Source organism: Lytechinus pictus, chromosome 12 (genome assembly GCF_037042905.1).
Source record: "Lytechinus pictus isolate F3 Inbred chromosome 12, Lp3.0, whole genome shotgun sequence".
In the NCBI taxonomy this organism is placed as follows: domain Eukaryota; kingdom Metazoa; phylum Echinodermata; class Echinoidea; order Temnopleuroida; family Toxopneustidae; genus Lytechinus; species Lytechinus pictus.
In genome coordinates this window covers 4,027,632-4,040,742 of record NC_087256.1, presented here as the reverse complement: position 1 = coordinate 4,040,742, position 13,111 = coordinate 4,027,632, and the positions used below count along the sequence as shown (strand labels likewise).

Below are 13,111 nucleotides of genomic sequence, written 5' to 3'. Positions count from 1 at the left end.
GACATGTAGTGATCTCCAGGGACGGATCCAGCCTTTTTTTTCAGCCATATTTTCCCAGATCGGCCGCTCGAAGATGATTTTTGGTTTATTCTTTGAAGGGGTAGTCCTAATAGTTACTTTTCAGCTTTATTCTTATTAATCAACATAAATATATAGCATCATAATCCTTATTTATATAATACGAACGCGAAGCGCGAGCTAAATTTTTTTGAAATCTTATGTATTTTTTCCAAAAAATTTGAACATTCTGCATGGGCAATGTTTGTTATCCTGAAAAAGATGTGTATGCAACTAAAATTACTACGAACGCGAAGCGCGAGCAGAAATGAACTTATGTAAACGGTACCTGTTAAAGACTGCATGCGGTTAGCCATGATTAAGACGTTAATGATTTTAAAAATCAAATAATGCGAGCGCGAAGCGCGAGCTGATTTTTTGTGACATTTTTACCCAAAGACTGGAAATTCTAAGCACTTTTTGTAACTTAAACAGAATAGGTATACATGTATAACTTAACATTGATGCGAGCGCGAAACGCGAGCTGAAAATTTTTTGACATTTCTACATAACAAATGGAAAATTTTAATCAATTTTAATAATCGTGAACAAGATAGCTATATTATAACTAAACAATTGATGCGAGCGGGAAAAAAATCGAGATTTAGACCTAAAAACGGGACACTCCATTCATGTTTTGTAAATCATGAAAAGAATGAGTAATAGGGGATCTTTCTACATAAATATGCGAGCACAAAGCGCGAGCAGAAATTTTTTGATATTGTGATCTGAAACTTTATAATGATAATGTTCTTAGGACATGTCATCATAATTATGAAAATGAAGAGTGTCCTCCTATTCCTCTTGCTAAGCGCGAGATGAAACAAATTCAATTATCAAAGTAATATCTTACTAGTATTCATTAATGCCTATAATGAGGGCGCGAAATCTGATGATATGATGGCCTAAAAACTGGACGATTCAAGCACTTTTGTAATTATAACTAGGATGCATCAGTTGATATATTATTAACCATTAATGCGGGCGCAAATTGCGAGCCTAAATTTTTTATACACTGTCATGAAAAGAGGATTTTAAGTAGTTTGTTGTATAATCAATATTGAGACATATATACATAACTCACCAATCAAAATGCGAGCGTGCAGCGCTAGCTCATATATACGTTTTTACAATCAGATCTGAAAAGGTATATTTTGAAAACTTTATGGAATACACGAAAATAATAGGTACCGGTACCTGATAAATCAAAATTTGCGATCGCGCAGCGCGATCAGAAAATGTTAATATTCAGAACATAAAACTGACATTTTGAAAGAGCACTTTTTAAAAATCAATTTGTAAGTCACACAAAATAATGAAAGTTCGATTTCCGAGATGAAATATGTTTTGTATATTGACTTCAAAACTTGATATTTGAACTCCATATTGAACAAGATATGTAAATCATCTAAAATTTAGGCAATGCGAGCGCGAAGCGCGAGCGAAAATTTTATATAGTGACATGAAAGATTTCTTAATTATATTTTAAGTCTTCCCCTCGCTCATTTTATTTTATTCACTCGTCTTTTTCCTCTCATGTTTCCTCTTCTTTTTTTCCTCTCTCTTCCCTTCTTTTTCTTATTTTTTTCCCCCTTTTTTCTTTTTTTTGGCTCTAATAGGGGGGGGGGGGCGGGCCACTCGGGCCCCCACCTGGATCCGCCTATGATTTCTTAATTATTGACATGTTTTAGTAAAGATTATTGAAGCTAGCCTGTGTAAAGATATTGTTAAAGGACAAGTCCATCCCAACAAAAAGTTGATTTGAATAAAAAGAGAAAAATACAAAAAGAATAACACTGAAAATTTCATCACAATCGGATGTAAAATAAGAAAGTTATGACATTTTTAAGTTTCGCTTAATTTCACAAAACAGTTATTTGCTTATCCTGGCTTGTATGCAATTTAGGATACTGATGACGTCATCCACTCAGTATTTCTTTTGTATTTTATTATATGAAATATGAAATATTCTAATTTTCTCCTCATTGTCAAGTAAAACAATGATTAATTCCTCTCTGAACATGTGGAATTAGCATTGTTTAATACTATATGGTTCAGTCAAATTGGTCCATACTGTCAAATCTGTAAAAATCAAAATATTGTATAATTCAAACAATAAAAAACAAAGGAAAAAGTGAGTGATGGACATCATCGACTGACAGGGGCGTCGATCCATTTTTCAGATTGGGGGGGCAAAATCATTAACGGCACTCGATCGTACAAAACACCCACCCACCCACCCACACACACACACACACACACACATACACACACACACACACATATATATATATAGAGAGAGAGAGAGAGAGAGAGAGGGAGAGAGAGAGAGACACACACACACACACAGACACGTATCTCACCAACAAATTAATGCGAGCGCGAAGCGCGAGCTGATTTTTTTAGTATACTGACAGGAAAAGCGTGCCTGTTTAGGACTGTTTGTAGTAACTCATGAGGAGGATACATATCTCACTACACAGATAGTACAAGTGCCGAGAGTGAGCTCAAATTTCTTTATATTCTGAGCTGAAAACTTGATATTCTAAGCATTTTTGGTACCAATGATTAAGATTTGTATCTAAAAGAAGAATAGATGCGAGCGCGAAGCGCGAGCTGAAAATTTTGATATTTCGGTCTGAAAAAATGACAGTTTACTGGACGTTTTTGATAAAGAACAAGCTATATATCCAAGAAAAGATGATTGCAAATTGAAGCAGTTCTTTTTAGGCTTAGAACTGAAAACTGGACATTTACATTCACCAATTTAATCATGAAAAGTATGGGTTTTTGCTAAAGAAATGATGCGAGCGCGAGCTGAAAATTTTTATATTCCAATCTGAAAACGGACATTTTGAGCACAATAAAAATTTTAAATAAAGAACGAGTTGTGTATCTCAATCTCGCTTGCTGAACATTACAATCTGTTTTTTTTATGCATATCCGGAATTATTGGGGGGGGGGGGGGCAAAATGATATGTTTGCCCCCCCAATATTTTCATTGGTGGGGCGATCGCCCCCCCTGCCCCCCCAGGATCGACGCCTCTGTCGACTGACTCATAATGCATGTCACTGAGTTGCGCATATCACTATTTTGTGAAAAATAAGCGAAACTTTAAAATGCCATAACTTTCTTATTTTACATCCGATTTTGATGAAATTTTCAGCACAATGCTAGTTTGATTTTTCTCTATTTATTCAAATCAAAATTTTCCTGGGGTGGACTTGACCTTTAATATTTTCTTGGAATTTGGGCAGTGCCCTTGTAAAAATCTGATAAGTTTATTGAGAACTCAGTTTGTGTAAGGACAGGACCGATAGGCCGAGTCGGGTAGAAGTGTATACCGGTAATTTTTTACGAATAAAATTGTTGGTCGAATTGAATTGAATAACCTATGGTATCTTTAACATGATTTTCGTTGGGAGGATCGGATGATCGGAAACGTCAGTGACATATCGACACTGATCAGAGTCAGAGGAGGAGTCAACATTAGGGCCTAGATTTTAGCCTAGCACTAGAACCACTCATCCTACGATCGGTCTGCAAGATGGAGTATATGCCAGGAACAGCTAGTTTGATCGATGAAATTAATAGTAAGACCCAAGAACCGTTTTGTATAGATCTAGGCCTACTGAGTAAATGAATGACAATGAATGTGCAATGTTGTCCCACATGTTGAATTCTATGTCAGGCACTTGCTTTCTGAAACCACGGCACTAGTGATTTAGTCTAGGCTTTTCGAGAATCGAGGTCTCTCTGTTACTATCTCTTTCGCCTCGGTAGCTAACAACTATTTTCAAAGAAATATAGACAATAGATGAGTGTATAATATGTGAAATTTTAATAATTCAGTAACTTTTTCAATTAAATTCAAAATGGTTTATTTAGTCTAAGTTTAGATAAAAACTTCCATCGCAGCACAGAGCCGAATTACAAAAAGTTTTTACAATATAAAGATTGAAATCATAAGGTATAAGCATAATGTGGAATATAACACCAAAAACATAATACAATAAAGCAACAAATATGGTACAAAACATAAAATAAACAAAAACTTATCACAAGACTAAATGCGTTCAATATGACGTTAACGTCAATTACAAGAATCACAGAACTAAAACAAAAAATACAAAGTCAGAGAATCAATGTGAGAAAAAAGATTAGACATGCAATTTATGCAAAAAGTACCAGATCGTGTGCAATTCAGGATTAAATTAAATATATGAATACACAAGAGATGAAGGATAAAGAGAAAAATATAGGCAGAATAACAAAAGTGCGGAGAAAAGGGACAAAAGGATAAAGAAATGAAGCAGCAATTAAAATTGAAGGCGAAAGAAAAAACAAGAACAATATAATCAACGAGATGGAGTAACTGTTCAATAGTGAAAACAACTTAATTGGGGATACAATGTAAATATACAACGAAGCAAAAAAGAAAGAAGGAAAAAAAAAGAGGACGAGAGAACGGTAGCGAGGCTACCAGAGAAAAAAAATCTGTTTTAGTTATAGATAATTAGAATTCAACATAGTAAACTGGGAAGATAAAAAAATGTAAAATTTGTCTGTATTGTACCAGATTGCATCGTAAAAAATAGAGTGCATAGTGTTTGTGTTGAAAAAACAGAGTGGTGAAAAGCAAGAAATGAGGAAAAATGGAGAAAAATACAGAAAAGTAGAGAGAAGGTGATAATGAGAAGGAAAAGGAATAAACAGTCAAAGAGACCAAAGGTGAAAAGGAAGAAGCAAGGGTAAAAGAAAAGGGAAGGAGATAATAGAAAGAATTACAAGAAGAAGAAGGGAAAAAAAGGAGAAGAGGAAAGAAAGGGGAGAAGGAAAAACAGAATGCGGGGAAGGAGAGAGTTAAGTAGAAAAGGAGGGAGCGTAGCTCAGTCGGTTAGAGCGCATGTTTCTGATAAGATCGTAGATCTCAACGTGAGGGGTTCGAGTCCCGCTCATGCCGAAACGCGTCTAACAAACAAAAATCTGATGCTATAGCGTTGTGTGTTAGCGTGCCTCACCACTGTATTCAGTGCAGGTGTAAATGCAGTTGGAAAACACTCCGTCCATCGGAAAGGACGCAAATGTTGGTCCTGTGTATAGGAGAGTCACAACCTATGCACGTTAAAACCAATACACTATTCGTCAAAGAGTAGGGTGTTCACCCGGTGTATTGCACCTGCAGGTCCCGGCAAAATTCAGGTCAAGTCAATCTTGACATTCATATGCCATAATCAATATAATGATTGTGGGCATTAAATAATGGAAAGACAAGACAAGGTAATAAAGAGTCGAAGGGGAAGGTGAGACACAAGACCACAAGCATTAAGGGATTGACAAGTCCAAAGAGCAGGTAGGGAGGAACAGTAGCATACTCACTCATCACTTATTCTGGTTATTGTTCAGTATACGAATGAGATACGGTATTGCACTATTTTGCATTCGTTTGGTTTTACATGTTGGCTCAGGGATTAGGGGTTTACGTCTCAACAATCTTGGATTATCTGGAGGTAAAAACGATTTGAATTGGTCTGTATTGATTAGAGTTTTCTTAAAGAAATTCAAACTCAAATCTTCCCTTCTATCAGAGAGAGATTGGAGTTTCAATTCCACTAAGACAGTATCATAAGTAGAGTAGCATGTGCCCATAACTAACCTCAAAGCCCTTTTCTGAACTCTTTCTAATCTTGTGATCTGTTCTTTGGTGAGTCCCCCATTTCATACAGGAGCTCCATATTCCAGCACTGGCCTAATGTAGCACCTATATATTGTCAACAAATCATCTTGGGGAAGACCATGGCATTTCAATAATCTAAGCATGTGAATTTTGCTGTTTGATCTCTTTATGATATCATTTGTGTTTTGGTCCCATTTTAATGTTTTGGATAATGACTCCCAGAAGTTTGGTTGATTGAACAGTTGCCAGTTCATGGGTACCAATGTAAACTGATGGGTGCACTTGGAAAGACCTTTGAAAGCAAACATTCATTTGCGCACATTTTAGGGGGTTCATTTTCATATGATTGCGTTCACACCAGGTTAGAATATAGTCCATAGCTTTTTGCAATTCAGATAATTGATTACTGTTCCTACAATCTACAACAGACAGATCATCTACATATTTGAAGGTAGATGAGTTCTTGGAGGATGGCTTAATGTCATTGACCATCGCTAGGAATATAATTGGCCCCAATTTAGTTCCCTGAGGGACACCTGCATGTAAGGATAACCAATCAGAATGCGTTGAACGATATCTTTCACATTGCTGACGTGAACATAAAAAATCAGCAATCCATGGAATAACGGCAGATCTGGTACCAAGATCAATCAACTTCCTTATTGCTATCGTGTGGTCCACCCTATCAAATGCCTTACTAAAATCAGTTACAATTACCGAGGATGTAGCTTTGGGTTTGTCAGCATTTTCGTACATCAAATGAAGCATATTGATCAGATGGTGATTAGTTGAGAGGAATTTTCTGTTACCGAATTGGTTAGGGTCAAGTTTGGGTCTAATATCCTGTAGAATCCAGTTTGCCATGAATCCTTCAGCTATCTTGGCAAAGTGGCTGGTTAGAGAGATTGGACGAAGTTTATCTATCGTTGAGGGTTGTGTCTTAGGAACTGGAATAACGATGGCTCGTTTCTAGTCGCTGGGAACTTTGCTTTGGCTGAAAGAGGTATTGATTATGTCTGCCAAGGGGGTTGCAAGTTCAAGACAGAATTCCCTAATGATCCTAGCTGATATACTATCAGGACCGCCAGTCGTAGACTGTTTCACTTTTTTTTCATTGATATCCACTTTGTTGGTAACGTCAGTCCAATCAACACTATTCAACCACATACCAAAGGACCGTATTGCACTGTCAGGCATAGGACGAGTTGTACGATAATGGCTAGTATTGCTTGGAGCTATATGGTGTCGTGGAAGCCACAGTACCGAATTATGATCCGACTGACCTATGGGAGAACAGATATCTATCGCTAATGTTGCAAATAATCTTATTTAAGATCCTATCACCTCTGGTCGCTTGTCTTACAACTTGTTGAAAACGGGGATCAGCAACTAAGGCGGAAATGTCCAATCGGTTGAAGTCACCCGTTATGATGATTGCAGCTTCTGGATGGTTGTTCATGATATCATCGATAGCTGCAAGGAGATGTTCAACCAGTTGTGCTTCAACTAAATTGTCAGGCTGGGGGAAGTAAACAGCAGCACAAAATATGCATGATACAGATCTAGGCAGTCGGTGAGGGCGCAATTTGGCCCAAACTACTTCCAAGTTGTCAGGTACCTTGATATTATTGGGTGACGTTGCATTTAAGTGGTGCTTTGCATACAGAGCTACTCCTCCACTCCGATGCTCTCTAGACTTGACGAACATTGAAAAACCTGGAATGGAGACCAGTCCAAGTGGAAGATCATGTTTGTACCAGGTTTCCATGATGGCGCATAGGTCAACATCATGAACTTGAATAATTGCACTGAGTTCATCAAACTTATTAACAGCAGATCTTGCATTGCAAAGGAAGAGTGAAGGGAGTTCTGACTTATGTTTATCATTATCATTATCGATCCTTTGTATTGGGACAGTTACAAGATTCGACGGATCACGTGATCTGAGTTTTGGAGATTTCACAGGGAATTTGTTCACTATTACTTGTATCAGGAGGCGGTTCTTAGCTTTTCGTCGTCCTGCTCTTGTACCCCTGTGTCGAGGCCTAAACGGTTTTCTCTTAATTTCTAATTCTTTGATTGTGTCCTTAACGGTTTCAGTTATATCAATTTTTCTTCTGTTACACTTGGCCCCAATTGTATATAAATCATTAATGCTATAATGGTAGTTGGTTGAAGAAAGTTCAGTACGATTATGAGCATCCGTTGGATGGTTAGAGGGTCCGGGATTAATCTCTATATCCCCACAGCGTATTATTGAGAGTTGAAAAATTACACAAGCATTGACATAGTAGGGAACACAGGCTCTGTGGTATCCTTTGGTAAGAATGTTTTGACACCATGCTCATTCAAGATGATCGTGAAGATAGCCATGTTCAATTACAGGCGTTTGCTTGGGGCAGGTACATAAGAGTAAAATAAGTAGTATGATTAGCTTATATATCTCCATCGAAGCGTTTATGACTTTGCCCGTGACTTTGTCCCTTGCCTTAGAATGATGTTACATTCTATTGTCAGAAGGGATGCTGTGCTATTGTTCCCTTGTCAAAAGGGGTACTATACTATTGTTCTCTTGTCCACCACTCAAAATATATGGTAAGACGATTACGCGGACATGGCTACAGTACATACCAACTACAGCAAATGTATCGAAGTTTTCTTCCAAGAAATGTGACAACATGGAATGTCCATTTGATAAAACACTTTTCCTGGTGCTTCTAAGATATATCCTTTCTCCAATGGTCAACAAAAAAACACAAAACACTGAAACGACGACGATTTCAAAGTTTAAAAAAGAGGAGCTAGAAAAACTGAGCTGACAGCCTGTTAGGCGCATGCGTAACTGTACTCAAAAGCTTTCATGGCTTCGGTCCGTATTGTTTGAATTTGTTCAAGAGTAGACCAAGTTGCATGTCCAAATCGACAGTCTGACAGTGCTAAGTTTGGCTTGGGCTTGGCTAGTGCTAGTGCACCCTCAAACATAAACAGCATTGATTTGAGCTAGTGGCGGTGCGCATAAATTAAAAAATGCTCTCTTAATCTACTCTGGCAGGGTACTTATTCTTATTTTATACAAAACCAATTAAATTAATCGCTACCAAATTGCTGGGGAAAATTGTAGACTGATCTAATTTATTGACGAAAATGTAAAGGGGTTTTGCGGTTATTCTACAAATTCTTTGTCAATCGAGGAGTATGCACTGCACTGTGTTAGTAAACAGTTCTGAAAATGTAGTTCTAACCTTATTTCATGCACGAAAACATTTAAACAATAAAATTAAGCACAAAAAGGTGAGATTTTTACATCAGATAGATATCAAAATGCTATAGATTTGGTCATTTACACATTTACTCTCATTTTTTTTTTTTATATCTGCTTACAATTGGTGATTTCCTGTATTTGGAACCAGTGCTAACTGGTGACAAATTTACTGATAATTTGTCAATATTAAAAAAAATGCTGATCTCATGATTCTCATTCCCCCCCAAAAAATATATTGCAAGGTAATTTTAAGTTGCTTTTTTTTTGTTGGCGATATCATATTTTCAAGATATTTAATACTTAAAAAAACAAAACGGCCATGCACAAAGTTTGGACACACTGCCATACATAAAAATGGCAAAAAGATTGTGCCTTTCAGCTAATGTGGTCATATACAGTGGTTAAACATTTTGACTCTACCCTACTGTACTTGCAACAAATATCCATGGGTGAAGATAGTAATGAACTTCATGAAGCCACTATGGTGTGTGTGATTTCTTTTAATCTATCTATATTTTAATCTATAAAATCTTAAAATGATGACATTTCCACATAAAAAACAAACATTGTCAAAGTTCATTGACCCTAAATGACCTTTTACTTTGTCATGTGACCTGAAACTCACACAGGATTTTCAGGGATACTTAATTGCTCTTATGTCCAAGTTTCATGAACTAGATCCATAAATTGTCAAAGTTATGATGACGATATCACAAATAATACACAATAATTTAAAAATATACACAATGATATCAAAATTCTTCCTTTCCTTCCATTCATCTTCTCTTTGTGTTGTTATTGACTTTTTTTTATAGAAAAGCTTCTGGTTGTCCTAAGAGATGGAAGGACCCTGATAGGTATTCTTAGAAGTATTGATCAATTCGGTAAGTATAAGTCAATTCTTGTGGACGTCTGACTTTATAATTTTATACAATTATCAAGGCATTTTATTTTTTTAATAAACTGTCAAGTAAAGATTGGTTTGCAAAGTATTCATGCTTTTTATAGTTTATGAAACTATCTTGTGCATTATCATGATCCCTTTTACCACATGTTTGTAACTTTGAACCACTTTGCTCATTCACCTGCTGCATAATATGAAGAAGAATATTATTATGCCTGCTGCATAATATGTAGAAGAATATTCTTCTTCTACCCTCCTTCCTTCCCTCCTTGGTTCCTCATTTTCTTACCCTCCTTCTCCTCCCTCCTTGTTTACTCATCCACCTTCTCATTTTTCTACTTCAACTCTACTTTATTACATTCTTCATTTTCCTACTCTCAATTAAAAAAAAATAGTAAACTATCATCTAAGAAAATAGCCTTAGACATTTCAATTTTTCAAATCATATACACATTGAAATTAACTTTCTTTTGTGGTATCTCTTCTTATCTTGGCAGCCAATCTTGTGTTACATCGTACCATTGAGAGGATACATGTAGGCAAACAGTATGGAGACATACCAAGAGGTGTTTTTGTTGTCAGAGGAGAGAATGTGGTCCTTCTTGGTGAAGTAGTAAGTTATCTCACTATTTTTAAACCAAAATTTGGTGATATCGTTGTTGATGATAATGCATATGATGATGATAATGATGATGATGGTGATGATGGTGGTGGTGGTGGTGATGGAGACTGGTAATCATGATGAATGGCAGTACTGATGATGATAATTGATGGTGATGATGATAATGATGGTGATGATGATAATGATGGTGATGATGATGATAATGGTGATGATGATGGTGATGATAATGATGATGGTGATGTTGATGATGGTGATGATAATGATGATGGTAATGTTGATGATGATAATGGCAAAGTGATGATGATGTTGGCGATGATGTCATGATGATTGGGGGGGGGGGTGATAGTGTTGGTGAACTGGAGATCATGATTATGATGATGATGTTATGATGAATTATAACATAAATTTTATTCCTTTATTCATATATTTCAGGATACAGAGAATGAGAATAATCACAATTTGGAGGAAGTTTCTATTGATGAGATCCTTGAAGCACAAAGAGCAGAACAGCTAAAGAATCAAGAGGAAGAGAAGACACGGAATAAGAAACTTTTAGAGAGAGGACTCCAACCTCATGGTGAACAAGGAATTGATGAGTTTCCATGAATCAACCATACCAGATTTCAGAAGACTTTTGTTTTTCTTTAATTAATTTAATCTCTTAGAGCAAGAGGAGACTGAATCGGGGACTCTTGTATTTTTTTCCCAGAGTCTTGGGATCTCTATCTTATTTTCAAAATAAGGATCAAGTTTCAATCTCAGACAGCAATGACGCAGTGGACAGTTTTGTAAGACTTGATCATTTTCTCGGAATCAACCAAGTACAGGATGTCATCTGAAAACTGCTCTTTAGAGCTTAAACTCTGAGAGCAAGAGTTGACTGAACCTTGGATTATTTTTTCTTGAGTCTCACAAGCTTCCTTATTTTGGAATCTTGCATCAAACGTGTTGTGACACCATGGGGCAAGGCATAAGGTATGGATAACTTTTGTGAATCAACTTGAACCAAACATTGATTTTTTTTTTTTTTTTTTTTTTTTAGTGAAACTTAAAAGCAAGTGGAGACTGAATCAAGGATTTTTATTTTTGTGTATTTTGTTGTCAAGTTCCTTGTCAAAAGTAAGAGCTTTATCTCTGCCACAGGAATCCTGCAAGCAGGTTTTCCTCACAGATACCATAGCAATGCTGCAATAAATAGATGCATAGCATCATTATAGCATGATTCCTGCTAAAAGGCATGACACAGACTTTTGACAAGCTGCTACACACATGATGATTTTTTTTTAAGTTCAAACAGAGCTGATGCAAATGTGGAGACATCAACATTTTTTAAGTTGATAAAATGTGATATATTTTTGTTTTATTCATAATTGAAAGTGTTTCAGTTAAATCATTTCAAATTATGTAGAAATAATCAAATAAAAAAAAAGGAATATGTGAAACAAAATAATAAAAATAAAATTTGAAATACATACAGATTAGTCCTGCTAACACAATTTTTAAATGAAATTTTGAAAGAATGATAAAATGTGTATTTTGACTAAAATCGCCTAATTGAAAGGAAGCTTTTCTTCAGAATTAGAGCAAAGCAATTCTGGTTTCAATCATGGATATTGAAAAAACTGATTTGAGAAATTATGTCATTTCAATCACACTGTCAATGGCCAGGACCTAGTGGGGGGGGGGGCAGAATAAAGATGTTTACAAAGATGTGCATGTGTTTATGAATGAATGGCAACATTGTAAGCTAAAATTAGGGTAATTCAAATATTATTTTTTTTAGTCACAGCAAAAATTTGAAATATACTAGTGTAGATTAGCATACTTATTGTACACATGCATTTCAAAGTAATGCTACACATTGTGAAGAGATAAGGATATGTTCTCAACATCTCATTTGGCCTTCCATACCTTCAAGAACAATTTAATGAATACCCCCACCCCCATTAAAAAACAATACCTGGAATGCATATGATATGCTCATAGGCCATCAAGTGGTAATGACAAAGAAAATGATCTAATTGCTTCAGAAACAATCTCAAGGTTAATAGTCTATATTTATATGCATAAAAATATGTATGTACTCTCACTTGTCATATACATGTACGTGTATAATGTCCCTTTTATACATTGAATTACACAATACACAATTTAGACATACAGAAAGATGTGAGTTTCCATCTACCTTTATGGTTCATGGTTTTGAGATCTTTTCATCAGATATATTTCATTGACATGTCAAGAATTTTTCAATACCAAAATTACAGCTACACTTGAATCATGCAGAATAGAATGCCGCAATAACAACGGAAATTCATTTACCAAAAATCAACTATTTGTGTAGATGAAACAACATATGTATGGTAAGGGAGGGTATGCAAATGAGTTGTTTGTCAAGTATTATACAATCTATTTGCATTGAAGGATAACATCATGATGAAAATTGTGCTTTTAGTTATTTTCTTTCATTTCTAATGATTTTATAATTACACTTTTATAAATGAAACCCCAAAAAGGTGATGTAATTTTGAATATTTGATTTTATGTATGCCTATTAAATAGGAAGATGTCATCCTTAATAATAAAAA

General features: G+C 35.7%; 1 protein-coding gene across 1 annotated transcript; it reads left to right on the top strand.

Moving 5' to 3' along the window:
- Positions 1–3,335: 3,335 nt before the first annotated feature.
- LOC129273209 (U6 snRNA-associated Sm-like protein LSm1) lies at positions 3,336–13,111 on the top strand. The gene is made up of 4 exons (XM_064108025.1): positions 3,336–3,651; positions 9,813–9,881; positions 10,399–10,514; positions 10,956–13,111. Exons 1-4 carry the CDS (start codon positions 3,606–3,608, stop codon positions 11,127–11,129), a joined length of 405 nt encoding a protein of 134 aa, XP_063964095.1. The 5' UTR covers positions 3,336–3,605; the 3' UTR covers positions 11,130–13,111.

Bases quoted from the DNA above. Each gene is read 5' to 3' on its own strand.
- LOC129273209 (XM_064108025.1), top strand. From the start codon at position 3,606: ATGGAGTATATGCCAGGAACAGCTAGTTTGATCGATGAAATTAATA. The intron at 3,652-9,812 runs GTAAGACCCAAG...TTTTTTTTATAG, and splicing joins TTTGATCGATGAAATTAATA to AAAAGCTTCTGGTTGTCCTA. The intron at 10,515-10,955 runs GTAAGTTATCTC...CATATATTTCAG, and splicing joins TGGTCCTTCTTGGTGAAGTA to GATACAGAGAATGAGAATAA.